We start from the raw sequence: 15,199 nt of genomic DNA on the forward strand, positions 1-15,199 counted from the left end.
TTTACCCATGCTCCTGTGGAATGGCCACACACTAATGTGCATATTGGCAGCATTAAATTGGGCTCAGCTGGTTATTAAAAAAGGGAAAGGAGATGAAAGTGGGAGGTGGATATATTGGGGGTAATAGGAAGGAGTAGGAAAAAAGAGTGGGGAATGAACATGATCAATATGCATTGTATACGTATATGAAAATAACAGAGAAGAAAAATTTAAAAATTGCTTACCATTAGCCTCATATAGAGATCTCAATTATAAGAAAAATGACCTTTAATTTGAGTAGTTACAAATAGAAATGATAGAAGAGAAGATGAGGATGAGGAAAAGGAGATGAGGCATGTACACAGGCATGGAGAGAAGCTCTTGTGTCCTGCTCACAGTTGGGTAGACTTGCAGAGTGCATTTTCCGTGTTTACAATCACTTCCTCTTACATGGAGAAAGATTAACATTTACATCAAGAATTTTCTCCTCAGTGTTTTGTCCAGGGCAGCCTTCACCTCCTTGTTCCTCAGGCTGTAGATCACTGGGTTAAGCATGGGGATCACCGTGGTATAGAAAACAGAAGCTACATTCTCCTGGGCCAGGGAACTGGCTGTGGAAGGCTTTAAATACATGAATGCAGTGGATCCATAAAACAAACCCACAGCTGCAAAGTGGGAGCTGCAGGTGCTGAAGGCTTTAGACCTGCCCTCAGTGGAGTTAATGCGAAGGATGCTGGACAGGATGAATGCATAGGAAATGAGCACTGTTAAGCTCGTGACTACAATGTCAAATCCAGCTAAAAAGAAGACCGCCATCTCCACATCATAGGTACTAGAGCATGAGAGCTTCATGAGGGGGAGGATGTCACAGAAGTAGTGACTGATGAGGGCCTCACAATAGTGTAGATTTAACATGAGGCCAGTCTCTATTGTTGAGCCAATGAGTCCTATGGCATAGACAAAAGCCACCAGCAGGGAGCAGAGGACAGGAGACATGATGATGTTGTAAAGCAAGGGGCGGCAGATGGCCACATAGCGGTCATAGGCCATCACAGGGAGCATGTAACACTCAGCAATGACAAAAACAAGGAAGAAGTAGAGTTGAGACATGCACCCTACATAGGAGATGGGGTTTCTTTGGTACACAAAGTTGGTGAGCATCTTGGGCGTAATGACAGAGGAGTAGCAGAGATCCACGAGTGACAAGTTGCCGAGGAAGAAGTACATGGAGGTGTGAAGCTGTTTGTTGAGTCCAATCAATATGATCATGCCCAGGTTTCCCACCATGGTGACCATGTAGATCCCCAGGAAGAGGAGGAAGAGGGGCAGCTGGAGCTCTGGCTTGTTAGTTAGCCCCCCGAGGATGAACTCAGTCACCGTGGAATGATTTTCTGCAGCCATTGTTTCTGGGTGGGAGTCCTGTGGGTGGGAGAGAAGGAGATTGTGAGGGTCTGCCCTTGCCTTGCTTAGAGCAACTGGTTTTCTGCATTTGACACTTGCTGAGCTACGTTGGTTATGGCAGATGCATCTTCTCCATATCCTGCATCTTGCTGACAGAGGATCAGTCCCTGTTGTTTCAGAGGTCTTGAAAATTAGTACAATGCAATGCTCTCTGTTTGTTACCACTGTCCTCCTATATTTGATGGACAGCTGTATGTATTGTAGAGTCAGCAAGTGCTTCCTAACTAATTTTAATTACTGCTTTTCGACTGCAATACAAAAACATTGCACTATTTGTCACTAATGCCAAATTATGTATGTTTAATACACACACACACACACACACACACACACACACACACACACACACATATATATATATATATATGAAATAATATACACACACATATATATATGAAATATGGGTTCTTTAATTACTGCTTTTCGACTGCAATACAAAAACATTGCACTATTTGTCACTAATGCCAAATTATGTATGTTTAATACACACACACACACACACATATATATATATATATATATGAAATAATACACACACATATATATATATGAAATATGGGTTCTTACATATACATATTGAATCAAATCTTCACTTTTGAGTTATCCTTTTTTTTCTTTCTTTTCTTATTCTTTTTAGTTAGGTAACCCTGTCTAGTCCAGGTTATCCTTGAACATGTGATTCCTGTTCCTTTCCTTCCAGATTGTTAGGATTTCACGCATTTGCTGTCATACCTAGCATGGGATACATTTATTAGCATAGAACATAAATCTCACTGTGGTAATTGTTTGTGACACAATTATTAATTATTGACACCTCTGCAGTACTCAGGAGTTTTCTAATTCTTGCAAAAGCCAATCCCAGTATCAGTTTTGTAAAAAGGAATTTTGTGTGTAGTGTGTGCAATGAATGTTTCTGTGTGTGTGTGTGTGTGTGTGTGTGTGTGTGTGTGTGTGTGTGTGTGTGTAGGCCAGTAGGCCAGAAAAGGGCATTGGTTGCTTTTCTCTGTCTCATTCAATTGAAGTTTTTGATACAGGGTCTCTAACTGAACCTATAACTCAGGTTTTGGCCAGATAGCCTGTGCGGTCCCATGATGCCTTTGTCTCCACACTCAGCATTGGGCTTAGAGATACCCATGCTTGGCTTTTATGTGGATATTTTTGATTCATACTCAGGCCCACTTACTTGCCCAATAAATGCTCTTACCCACTGAACTATATCTCTAGCCTTCTAATTCCTAAGGTTTTGGGTATGAAAAATGCAGGTTTAGAAAAGAATTTATATTCTTATTTCACAGTTGTGTTTCTTGAGTGAGTCACTTGCTTAAGTGATCTGCCCAAGACCCACTAATATTTGCTGACTTACCTCTGCTTTCTCTTTGTCACGAGCCCCTCCACTATAAGCCTTATAAATCTGCACAGTTACATGCCAAGAAATGTGTGCGATAGAATGTGCATAGCAAATGAAAATGGCTAATGCTATGATTTTGTAGTTATTGTTCAGTAACATAAAGTACTCAATGTTAACTAAGTAAGTTACTTTTGATATAACAATAAGAATCAGAGTGGTCCTAAAATAGTTCCTAAAATACTTTGTCTCCACTAAACTTTTGGTGTAGATTTTCTGTGAGTGTCATTTTTTTCACTAATTGGTAAAATAAATTTATTTTTGATTTAATTTAATTTAAATTTAATTTTCATTACATATTTTCTTTACACTACACATACATTATAGCTATAGAAATATAGCACACCACAAAAGATAATAAACTCCACATTTTTCTTCTACTTGGAGACTAATACTGCATTGCACTGACATAGTTATGCTGGAGGTAACATCACTAATTTTTATGTAGCATTTTAAAATAATGGTTTAAATGCATTGCTACTATAATAATAACTAACATCAACTGTACTTCTTTTAAAAATCATGTGTGTGTATGTGTGCATATGTGTACAACTTGCCGGAGTTGCTTCTCTTCTTCTACATGTGGGTTTCAGGGATCAAACTCAGGTTGTCAGGTTTGGCCGAAAGTGGCCTTATCTACTGAGTCAGGTGACTTTCTCTTTCTTAATTATAAGAGAATCTTTAAAATATTTGGCATCTGCTTTGGTATTTGAACATCTGCATTACATTGTAGGGTTTAAACATTGAATTAGTGATAGAAAGGTACTGAACTAAAGTTAAATAGGGACGTATTAGAGATGGGTGTGTTTTTGAATATTTTCACTTCCTACAGAATAATTTTTATCTAGATAGAAAATAATTTAAAACATTACATATCCCCCTTTCCTCAATCTCTAATACATATGATAAGAAACATTCAGTAACCATTAGTATAGATCAAAATGCTTTGCAAATCAAAACAGAGTGAATCCCAATTATCCAATGTAGTGTAGATGGGAATACTACCTCGTAGAATGAGCCCAGACAGCCTGGATTTAATTTTTCATGTATGTAATCTTCTTTTGCTGCTTTTGATTCTTTGTTGTCTTTTTTTCCCACCACACATTTTTGAGACAAGTTCTCACTCTGTAGCCCTGGCTGACCTTCAGCTTGTGATGCTCTTCCTGTGTTAGCTGGCTAAATGCTAAAAGTGCAGGCTCCAGCTCCAGCTTCAGTCTTATAATATAAAAGACCAACTAGAACCACACATTCTTAGTGGGTTACTATTGGTATTAACTATTATTATCAAGCTTTCAGAGGATCAGATTGTTTCTGAAGAGAGCACAACACACAGAGAACAAAGCTTTTAAAAGTGAAGGGCAATATATGGTCATAAATTGCCCGAACTATGAACAAGAGCCCACAAGAGAAAAAAAATTCTCCTATTGGTTTTAGACATGCAAATGAATACCTGTGTTGAAGGGAAGTGAAACAGTGTCTTCTAGAAAATCAGGGGATGTCTGGTTTTAACAGTCAGTAAATTCTAGAAGTACACAGATGTACATCCATCACGAAATTTACTCAAGGGCCCAGTCCAGTCATGAAGAAAAGAATTGTCATTTGGAAAGGTGATAGGGTATGACTGAGAGCGGGGGCTTCTGTTTGCATGTATATGTGTGTACCATCCCCTGGGATGTAGCCACTCTGGAGAACTGATTGTCTCTAAAGTAACAATTAGTTCTTGTTTTCTTTTGTTCTGTGAATCATGTTTTATCTCCCAGGTGTGCTAATTTTTCTTTTTTTCTATAGAGTCATCTTGCAGTTTTATAAATTTAAAATATAATTGGAGAATGAACAAATGAACAGCACAAATAGCCCTGTTACCACTACTCTCATCACCACCATCCAGCATCATCACCATTGTGACCATCAAAATAACCGTCACTATCAGTGTTGGTGTCATCATCATCTTCTTCATCATCGTCATCATCATCACCATCATCATCTTCATCTCCACAGGGGCCTCGGTAACTACCAGCAATGCTATTTTCAGTGCCATGATGGTTATTACCCATTGTTAGTAATTCATCATGATGAGTCACGAGCTAGCCTTGAAATGTTTGTTTTGAAGAGTATTGTTGGAAAAAAATTCTGCCAAGTGAGGTAACTCAGGCCTAGAAAGACAATGATGCCATTTATCTCTCAAGTTTGATTTCTGTCATCTCTGTTTTGCAGGTTTAACCTGGAGCACAAGTAGAAGCTTGTTGCTATACTTCCTTCCCAGGGGGAGAGTAACATCTTTTAAAACAACTCTACTCAGTCAGAATATTGACACCAGTATAGCCTATTAATTTTATTCAGAGCTCTCCAGTTTTACCTACATTTATTTTGAAGTAGATTTTTGTGTTATCTATTCAACAAAATAGGTTCTTGTATCTGTTATCAGGGTTGAGAAAAAAACATATTTTTTTCTAATTTTAAGACAATTATTTGGCTTCCTACTATCCTCTTCAGGTGGCCATTTTCCCTCACATCTTTACATTCACTAGTGTGAACACATTGACTAGAGTTCAATCCAAATCAATCACTACACTTTTGTCTTCAGAGTTTTATTTTTATGCTTTTACATTTCATTTTCATGATTTTTAAATTGTGTATGTGTCTGTGTTGGTCTGCTCATGGGAACAGAAGTACCTTTGGAGGCAAAGGCAACCTCAGATTTCCCCTTAGAGCTTGAGTTAACAGGTTGTTGCATGCTGGGAACCAAACTTGGCTGTCCTACAGGAGCAAGCAGTGCATGCTTTTAGCCAGTAAGCCATCTCTCCAGGTATTTAAGTTTTCTAGATTTGGTTTCTTGGCTTTTCAATTTGTCTCTCAACTTTGTCATCATCGTCTCCAATACCTTCTTCTCCATCTGGCATGACAAGATGTTGTGATGCATCACATTATTTTCATTCTTCGGAGCTGAGTCCTTCATGTCTCCAAGGAACTTGGTTCTTTCAGTGGGAACTGACACCCCAGGAATGTAAACCTGGAGCCAGAGAGGCTCCTTGCTTCTGGAACATCACTGTTTCCAGGTCTTTTCTGACAGTTAGGAAATCAGGACTACAAATTCTCAAAGTGTCTCTTGTTTCTCTCTGTCTGTTTTCTGCACTTTTCTCTTGTATCCTTCTTTTTTTTCTTTTTTAAAAAAAATCCAGCAAGTTTACTAGAATGTTTTCCTTTCTGGGACAGTTTTCTTAAGTGTGGTGTTTCTTTTTAAAGTATTACCCCGTGTCCCCTAAACATAATAAAGATAATGCCAGAGGCACCAACATGTGTCCTCATCATAATAAAGAAAGAAAACAAAGTACCACCCTTTGAATTAAATCGACTAACAGCAAGTCCAAGTCTGAGTTATCCACTTTTCTCCCTGGGTCTTCTGTCTGTCCATAGTTTGTGGCTTCTGGCTTGTCTGCTATGCATCTATTTGATACTAAGTTCACATTGCCTGCATCTGTATCTTGTTTATGCCACCTGATGTCTAAGTGACCCTAACATTGGTCTTTCCTCTGTCTTTGCACAAGAAGTATCACATGGGGAAGGAATGAAGAGAGTTTTATGAGAAATTAAGTAATTTACCCCAATTGACCCAACACACTTAGTAGAGCAAACATACTCTTAGCAAGAAATACTCATACCTGAAATTACTTATACTCAGAATATGTAAAGAAATCTTTCTGAAGTCCACAATTTAAAAACTCAAGTAATTCAAAACCAAGCCATATTTAATAAGAGTTATTCTATACAGGAAAATATCAAATGAAGAGAATTTGGTATCCCATTAGAGGGAATAAAACAGAACCAAATTTTCTTTCCATGACAATATGTTGTCTAATACATTTTTCTTTTCTTTTTGTTTTCAAGGCAGGGATTCAATGTGTACCCTTGGCTGTTCAGGAACCCAGTATGTAGACGAGGCTGGTCTTGAACTCAGAGATTTACTGCTTCTAATTTCCAAGAGCTGAGATTAAAGGTGTGTGCCACCATCGCCTGACTTGCCTCATAATTTTAGGTAGTTACCAGAATAAAGTTCTAGAGAGATGACTTTGTAAATTTATGGAACACTTTCAGATCTAGCTCCTCCAATTCTTGTTCTTTGGTTAGTTCTCTCTCTCTCTCTGTCTCTGTCTCTGTCTCTGTCTCTCTCTCTCTCTCTCTCTCTCTCTCTCCTCTTAATCCCTTCTCTTTCTCCATTTTTTAAAAATTAGAAAAAAGATTGTTTTACATGCCAATCCAAGTTCCATCTCCATCCCTTCCTCCCCTGCCCCACACTAACACCCTACCTATCACATACCATTTCTGCTCCCCAGGGAGGGTGAGGCCTTCATAGGGGGTCTTCAGGGTCTGTCATATCCTTTGGGCTAGGGCCTAGGCCCTCCCCTGTGTGTATAGGCTGAGGGGGTATCCCTCTATGTGAAATGGGCTCCCAAAGTCCATTCCTATGCTAGAGATATGTACTGATCTACTAAAAGAGGCCCCATAGATTTCCCAGGCCTCCTCACTGACACCTACATTCATGGAGTCTGGATCAGTTCCATTCTGGTTTCCCAGTGATCATTCTGGGAACCAAGAGCACCCTCTTATTCAGGTCAGCTGTTTCTGTGGGTTTCACCAGCCTGGTATGGACCACTTTGCTCATCACTCCTCCTTCTTGGCAACTGGATCCAGTTCAGTTCAGTGTTTAGCTGTGGGTATCTGCTTCTACTTCCATCGGGCTGCTGAATAAGGCTCTAGGATGGCATATAAGTTTGTCACCAATCTCATTATCAGGGGAGGGCATTTAAGGTAGCCTCTCCTCTGTTGCTTAGATTGTTAGTTGGTGTCATCTTTGTAGATCTCCAGACATTCTCATTCTCGTAGCTCCCTCTCCCCTCCCCCATGCTCCCAATTAGCTTAGGAGAACTTGTCCCTTTCCCTTTCTCCGGGGGACCATATATGTCTCTCTTAGAGTCCTCTTTGTTTCCTAGCCTCTCCTGTGGTGTGGAAAAATGGCAGCCCACATATTGGGAAAAGATATTCACCAACCCAATATCCGACAGAGGGATGATCTCCAAAATTTACAAAGAGCTCAAGAAGCTAGTCTCCAAAACACCAAACAATCCAATTAAAAAGGGGGTACAGAACTAAATAGACAATTCTCAAAAGAGGAATCTAAAATGGCTGAAAGACACATAAAAAAATGCTCAACATCCTTAGCCATCAGGGAAATGCAAATCAAAACAACTCTGAGATACCATCTTATTCCTGCCAGAATGGCTAAAATCAAAAACACCAATGACAGTTTATGCTGGAGAGGATGTGGAGAAAGGGGAACACTCCTCCACTGCTGGTGGGAGTGCCAACTCATACAGCCACTTTGGAAATCAGTATGGCGATTCCTAGAAGAATGGGAATCAGTCTACCACAAGATCCAGCAATTCCATTCTTAGGCATATACCCAAAAGAAGCACAATCATACAACAAGGACATCTGTTCAACAATGTTCATTGCAGCATTATTTGTAATAGCCAGAACCTGGAAGCAACCTAGATGCCCCTCAACTGAAGAATGGATAGAGAAAATGTGGAACATTTACAAAATGGAGTACTACTCAGTGGAAAAAAAAAACAATGGAGTCTTGAAATTCTCAGGCAGATGGGTGGAACTAGAAGAAACCATTCTGAGTTAGGTAACCCAGTCACAAAAGACAAACATGTATGTACTCACTCATTTATGGATTTTAGACATAGAGAAAAGGATTACCAGCCAACAACTCTTATAAAGGAAATTATTTCATCAGGTGGCTCACTTACAGTTCACAGATTCAGTCCTGTAGGTGGAGCTTTTTGTTGTGACTGCCAGTCCACTCTCTCCCACCAGGCAGCTCCCAAATAAATGCTCAGCCAATAGCTTAGGCTTGTTACTAACTAGCTTTTAAAACTTAAATTAACCATTATCCATGCTCTGCCACATGCTAATACCCTTTTTTTTTTTTTTAGCATAGCATAATCATTTTGCTTCTCTCTGCATCTCCTGGTGACTTCCCTGATTCAGCCCTTTTCCCCGACCCCGAGCTCTGCCTAAGCTTTTGCTTCCAGCTTTTGGCCAGTCAACCCTTTATTAACCAATGAGAGTAATAAATGCCCATCGTGTACAAAAAGATGGTTCTATAGCATTTTTATCTAATGAAAAAGGAAGGTTTTTAAACTTTAACATAGTAAAATTATATACAACAAAACAGTTATCAAGTAAGAATTACAGTTAAATATTCAGTTGATTTGTATTTGGCAAATTTAGGAAAAATGCTCTATTATCTATCTTATCTTTGTGAGTCTAAAGTTTTATATCCAACTTACCTTTTATCAAAACTAAAAAAATCCCCCCAAGACCCAAACTATAAGTTTAACTCCATCAAAAACTTCAAAAGGGTGAAATGTTCCCTAATGACAGGGATATCTGGCTGCCTGGACAGTCATCCTAGGTTCTTCTTTAATGTCGGGGCATCTGTCCTTGGCCTACAGACTGTGTATCTGACAGACTGAGAAGCAGGGAATCCTACCTTGTCTTGGCAAAGTTTGCCAATCACTTTTTTGCATTCTGCTGGTTCATTTTCAACAATAAACTGTCAGCAATTGAGTTAAGGGCTGTTTCTTTGTCCAAATGGGTAGTTTTTGCGATAATGAAAGCACACTTCATGCAGAGTTGCTTCAATGCCCTCATCCTTTTTTGGAGCAAATTGGTGCTATCAGGAGCAGATGTGTCTCACTGTCATGAAAAGCCTTAGCTTTTTAAACATTTTAAATGCCATATTCCATAGGTCTTTGAAGTTACTGAAGACAATCTGTCTAAATAAATCTGTTTAACCTTGAAAACATACTTAATATGACTACAAGTTTGATTATTATAGATGAATAACTACACACCCATATTTCTTAATTATACATTACATTTTTAAATGAGCTGCATAAGCACAATAGAAACATACATAGAATAAGCAAATAACTTTAAATTTGTATCAGTAAACCAAAATCCACACCAATGTAAAATATTTTGAGATTAATAGTTGCTTTTTGGATTAGTTTTAATAATCTACCATTTTATCTCATCATTTCTATATTATAAACCCTTTTTCCATCAGAAAGAGATCTTTCAATTTAACTCCTTTGTTTAGTTTTTTTTTATGACCAATAATAACTTCTAAGTTTGGTGGAGCCAGGATTGCCTTTCAGTATGAGGTAGAGTGAGAGCTAGTGCCAGCCTGTTTTGCTTTTCTGATCTTTAGCTTGAAGTTTGAACCCAAATGTCTGTCTCTGGGTCTTTTCTTTTACGTGCAACAGAAGTTATATTGTAGAGGTATCTATTGGGGTTGGACTCCCCACAGTTGTGATCCATTGACCTCTGCATTGTTTGTGGTTGTGGGTTTCTGTAAGGGCCTCCATTAGCTGTTAAGAGAAGATTCTTTGATGAGAGGTGAGAGTTATACATATCCATGAGTAAGTATGAGTTTCAGGATGTATTAGGAATCATGTTGGCCTAGTATAGTGGTGGTAGTAGGTTCTCTTCTAAGACATATGACCTCATTAACCCTAAGTAACCTCTTCTACTTTGATTAATATATTACAGATTAATTATATTCATGTATTGCTAATATTTAATTAATATACAATAAATATATGCTATATAATTTATAATTATCAATTGAAGTAGAAGAGGCCACTAGTTTGAGAGGGAGTGAGGGGGTAACATAGGAAGGACTGGAGAAAGGGGGCATAGGAGGGGTTGGAGGGAGAAAAGGGAAGGTGAAGTAATATAATTATTAATTAAATAGTTAATTAAAATATATTAAGACAAGAAGGAAAAAGAGGTTGTGAATTTGTGAGGGAGATGAGTAGGAGGGAAGGGACTCAGGAAGGCTTTAAAGGGAGACAGGGAAGAGGCAAATGTAAATATAGTGCACATACATGAACTTTAAAAACTGAGGATTTTAAATATCTAAAATTTATTTAGGAAAACTAGTTTTATTTCTTTAGTGTATGGAGTATGGGAGTGGGGAAATTCTAAAGCTTCTCATCAGTCACCTACAGGAACCACTGACGATTCACTTCAGAAAGTTCATCTGTTTTGTGACTATTTTCTCTGAATTGAAGCATTGTCTACTTGGAACCTCATCAACTGTGAGGAAGTAAAAATCCCAAACCTCAAAGCCAAAACTCACAAGGCTCAGGAAACTCTTAAAACTTAATAACATCCATAAAGCCCCATCTCAAGGTTCTACAAACAGTAAAAATTGCTAAAGAAAAAAGGCTTTCTGATCTGAAAAACACTGAGCTTCAGGAATACAGCTTTCGTGCATCATCAGTCATGGTTGGATTAGAGTTTTTAGTGATTCGGCCATCTTAGAGTTAGACATGCTACTCAAAGTACCCTCTTAAATTCACTGGCTCACTAATCTACACTATGTATATATGTATGTATGTATGTATGTATGTATGTATGCATGCATGCATGCATGTATCTATATATGTATGGTTTATTATCATCTATCAATATATCAAGACAATGAGTGTCTCACATATGCCAGGTTTCCCAGAACTTTTTCTGTTGCCAATGATGACCTTGAACTTCTTTTTCTTCTGCCTGTACTTTCTTAGTGCTGGGATCACAGACATGTACCACTGTACCTAGTTTATCTGGTGCTGGGAATCTAACTTAAGGCTATGCATTTGATAGACAAGTACTTAACCAAAAATTTAAAGAATGGGTGAACAGTAAGGGAATGATGTAATTCAAGGTCACACCCAGTTTGTCCTCTTAGTAGCTCTTGGACATAGTTACCCTTCCACCTTTGAAATGTTCTCCTCCTCTAGCACCTGCAAAACTTCTTTTATTCCACAATTATTTGCTAAATTGAGCATTTGTTGAGACTATGTAGAGTACTCAAAAATATCTTTAAAGTTTCTATAGTTATTGCTGTTCTTCACATGGTGATCACTGTTAAGCATGCTACTGAACTTCACATTCTGTTTTACTTTTGAAAGGCTCTTTTAGATGTTGCACACGTCTTTTACATGCTTCTGTAGATCAATTTCCCTTCCTGTGTGGGGGCATCTTTTAGGATGTTCTTAACCCTTGAATTTCAATTATTGCCTCTTTAAAGACATATGTTTACAACAAGTTATTATTACTCCACATTTTGCATTAGCTTTGTGTTGATAATTCTCAAATATACATCTCTTTCTTCTCTACCATGGTCTGAACTTACACCACCACCTTCTTTTAGATATTATGGTAACACTTTACAGTCTTACCTAAAATTTTGTTAATTGCCCTCTTCAGTCTTATTTCACATTTATGTCATATTTATGCTTTTCTGGGTCTCAAACCTTAGTCAAATTTTATTTGTGATTTTTTTATCTAGCTCTATTTTACCATTGGAGCAGCAATACATATCAACTGTTCCATTATTGTGTCTCATGTGCCATTCACTTCAGTATTTATTGCTGTGAAAAGTCTTCTGGCTGCTCTCCCTGTCTGCCCTTTCCTCTCTTTCAGCCTGTTCTGACATTAGCATCTATATAAAACATCATTGCTATTAAGAAAGACAGTTCTGAGTGCTCATATCATTTAATCAATTCCTTTTGCTTTCTACGTGCTATATTCAGCACCATTTATTCACCCTTTGAGATATGATTATTATTAATTTTAAGATTAGAGTTTGAAGTTCAGGGAGAGGTTGAACACTTACTAAGGTCACATATTTAGTAATAGACAAAGCCAAGATTTATACTGAAGTTAGTTCATATTTTGAATGCCAAGGGACACCAGAATTTTAGATTCACGATTACTACTAATAATGTTGTTCAAATGACAGTCACAAACTTGAGTGTTCTAGGCAAGTTGACAAGTGGTCACCTTATTGATACTATTCTGTAGTTCTTTCCCAATGCTTATACTTAGATATATGGGAAGGGTTGAAGAATTATCTTCTTTTAAAAACATTTTTCAAAAGCTAGCACAGCAACATTAGGTTTCATTATGACATTTTCAAATTTGTTTTATCTCCATTTTCACATCACCTGCCTTTCCATTTCTCCTTCCACCTCTAGAAATTTCTTTTCCATGTTTTTGCATGTATTCTATTAATCCCTGCTGCATCAAGACCTCATTCCCTCCTCTCATAGCTCCTTTTCTAGTTTCATGACCTCTACCCACACTTATGCCTACACACAGACACAGACACAAACACAGATACACAGGGACACACACACCCTAACAGAACATTAAAGATAGAATTTCCACATGAAAGATAAAGTGCAGACAATACTTTATCTTTCTAACTTTAGGTTACCTTTCATAATATGATAATATCCGAATGTATCTATTTTTTTAATTTCAGCAAGAATTGATTTTTTAAATCATTTTTTAAATTTGAATTAGAAACAAGATTGATTTACATGACAATCCCAGTTATTTTTATTGGCAAATTTTACTTTTCTTTATGGCTGAACAAAATTGCATTGTGTATTTGTACCACACTTTCATTATCTGTTGCTGGCTGTCTAGGCAGATTTTAGTATTTTCTTGCTATTGTAAATAGAGCTTCAATAAATGTGGATATGCAAGTACCTTCACAGTAGAATGTAGAGTCCTTTGGGCATTTGTCTTGGTCAGTAGTCTATTGCTATGAAGAAACACCATGACCATGATAACTCATAAAAGAAAGCATTTAACTGGGGGCTCGCTTACAGTTCCAGAGGTTTAGTTTATTATTCACATGGTGCAGGGAATGGCAGCATGCAGGCAGACTTGGTAGCTGTAAGTTCTACATACAGATCCAAAACCAGCAGGAAGAGATCTTGGGCCTGGCTTGAACCCTTGAAACCTCAAAGCCTACTCTCAGTGACACACTTCCTTCAACAAGGCAATGCCTTCTAGCTGTTTCAAATAGTGCACTCCATGGTGACCAATCTTTCTAATCTATGAGCCTATGGGGGCCATTTTTATTCAAACCACCATGGCATACACCTAGGAGTGGCATATCCAGGTCATACTGTAGTTCTACTTTTAGCTTTTTGTGTTTTCCACACTAATCTCCATGGTTGTCACACCTGTTTACATTCCACCAGCAGTGAACAGGGCTGCTTCTTTCCTCTCCTCCTTCCTACTGTTTATTGTCTTTTGTTTTCTTGGTGATATTCATTCTGACTAGGGCAAGGAGGAATCTCAAAGCAGTTTTATTTGAATTTCCCTGATGTTGAAAGTCTTTATAATGTTTATTGAGTGGGCCAGCAGGTTGGTCTAGCAGGCAAAGATGATTTCTATCAAGTTTAAAAATCACAGTTCAATCCCTGTGACCCACATGGTAGAAGAGAATCAACTCCTGAAACTTGTTCTCTTATCTCCACATATTGGCTGTGGTAGGCATATATGTATACACACACACACACACACACACACACACACACACTGTGTGTGTGTGTGTGTGTGTGCACATGTGCACACAATGAATAAATGTGATAAAATATATTTATTGACCACTTGTATTTCTTTTTTTGAGAACTACTTGTTAAATTTACTGACACATTTATTAATTGGAAATTTTGATTTTCTCTGTGTTTAATTTTATAGTTCTTTGTATATTCTATATGTTAATATCCCCCTGGCTTAGCAACCTTGATCCCAGTCCTTCTTTACTTCATTAATAGTCCCTCCTGCTATTTGCTTGGGATATATACTTTACTATGTGTGGTTTGGAAATTTCCACTAAAGAAAAAGTTGGGGTGACTATAGTAGTTGCCATAATTTTATTATTATAGTGCCTGTTCAAAGTTTGTGTTTTGTTGTTGTTCTTACATTGCTTGTGTTTAGAGAAGGTATTATACCAGCTATTCTATTACATGTAATCTGATGTCTGAGTTTTAAAGTATACTGTACATTTTTATTGTTTTTACTTTGCATTCCAGTCAAACCAAAGGTCATATGGGTTCATGGAGAAGGGAAGATCAGAAACAGAGACTTAAAGTAGATCTGTCACTTCAAGTGATCAACTTTCCTTCTATGAACTGAACAGTGTCTTCATGAGGTGAGAGTAGCTGTGTTAATTGCGCAAATGCCTAAGTTGCTGGTACTGAAAATACTTGGGACTATTTGAATGATACTGTGGCCACACCAACACCCAGAGATTCTGATCGTTGGCCCAGACTTTCTTTGTAAGACTCACACTAGTACTGAGCAATCAGGTTTGAAACACAGAGGGAACGAACGATACCATCTCCAGACCCTTCAGTCTAAACTTCCATGATGATTGACTTTGACGTTTAAGAAGACAGAACATAAACAAAGGATGGTGAAGGC

At 37.9% G+C, this 15,199-nt stretch overlaps 1 protein-coding gene across 1 annotated transcript; it reads right to left on the reverse strand.

The window, feature by feature from the left end:
• Positions 1 to 447: 447 nt before the first annotated feature.
• Positions 448 to 1,380, reverse strand: LOC100768108 (olfactory receptor 151). The gene has a single exon (XM_027412188.1). It carries the CDS (start codon positions 1,378 to 1,380, stop codon positions 448 to 450), a length of 933 nt encoding a protein of 310 aa, XP_027267989.1.
• Between the last annotated feature and the right edge of the window lie 13,819 nt (positions 1,381 to 15,199).

Source organism: Cricetulus griseus, chromosome 4 (assembly GCF_003668045.3).
Source record: "Cricetulus griseus strain 17A/GY chromosome 4, alternate assembly CriGri-PICRH-1.0, whole genome shotgun sequence".
Taxonomy (NCBI): Eukaryota; Metazoa; Chordata; class Mammalia; order Rodentia; family Cricetidae; genus Cricetulus; species Cricetulus griseus.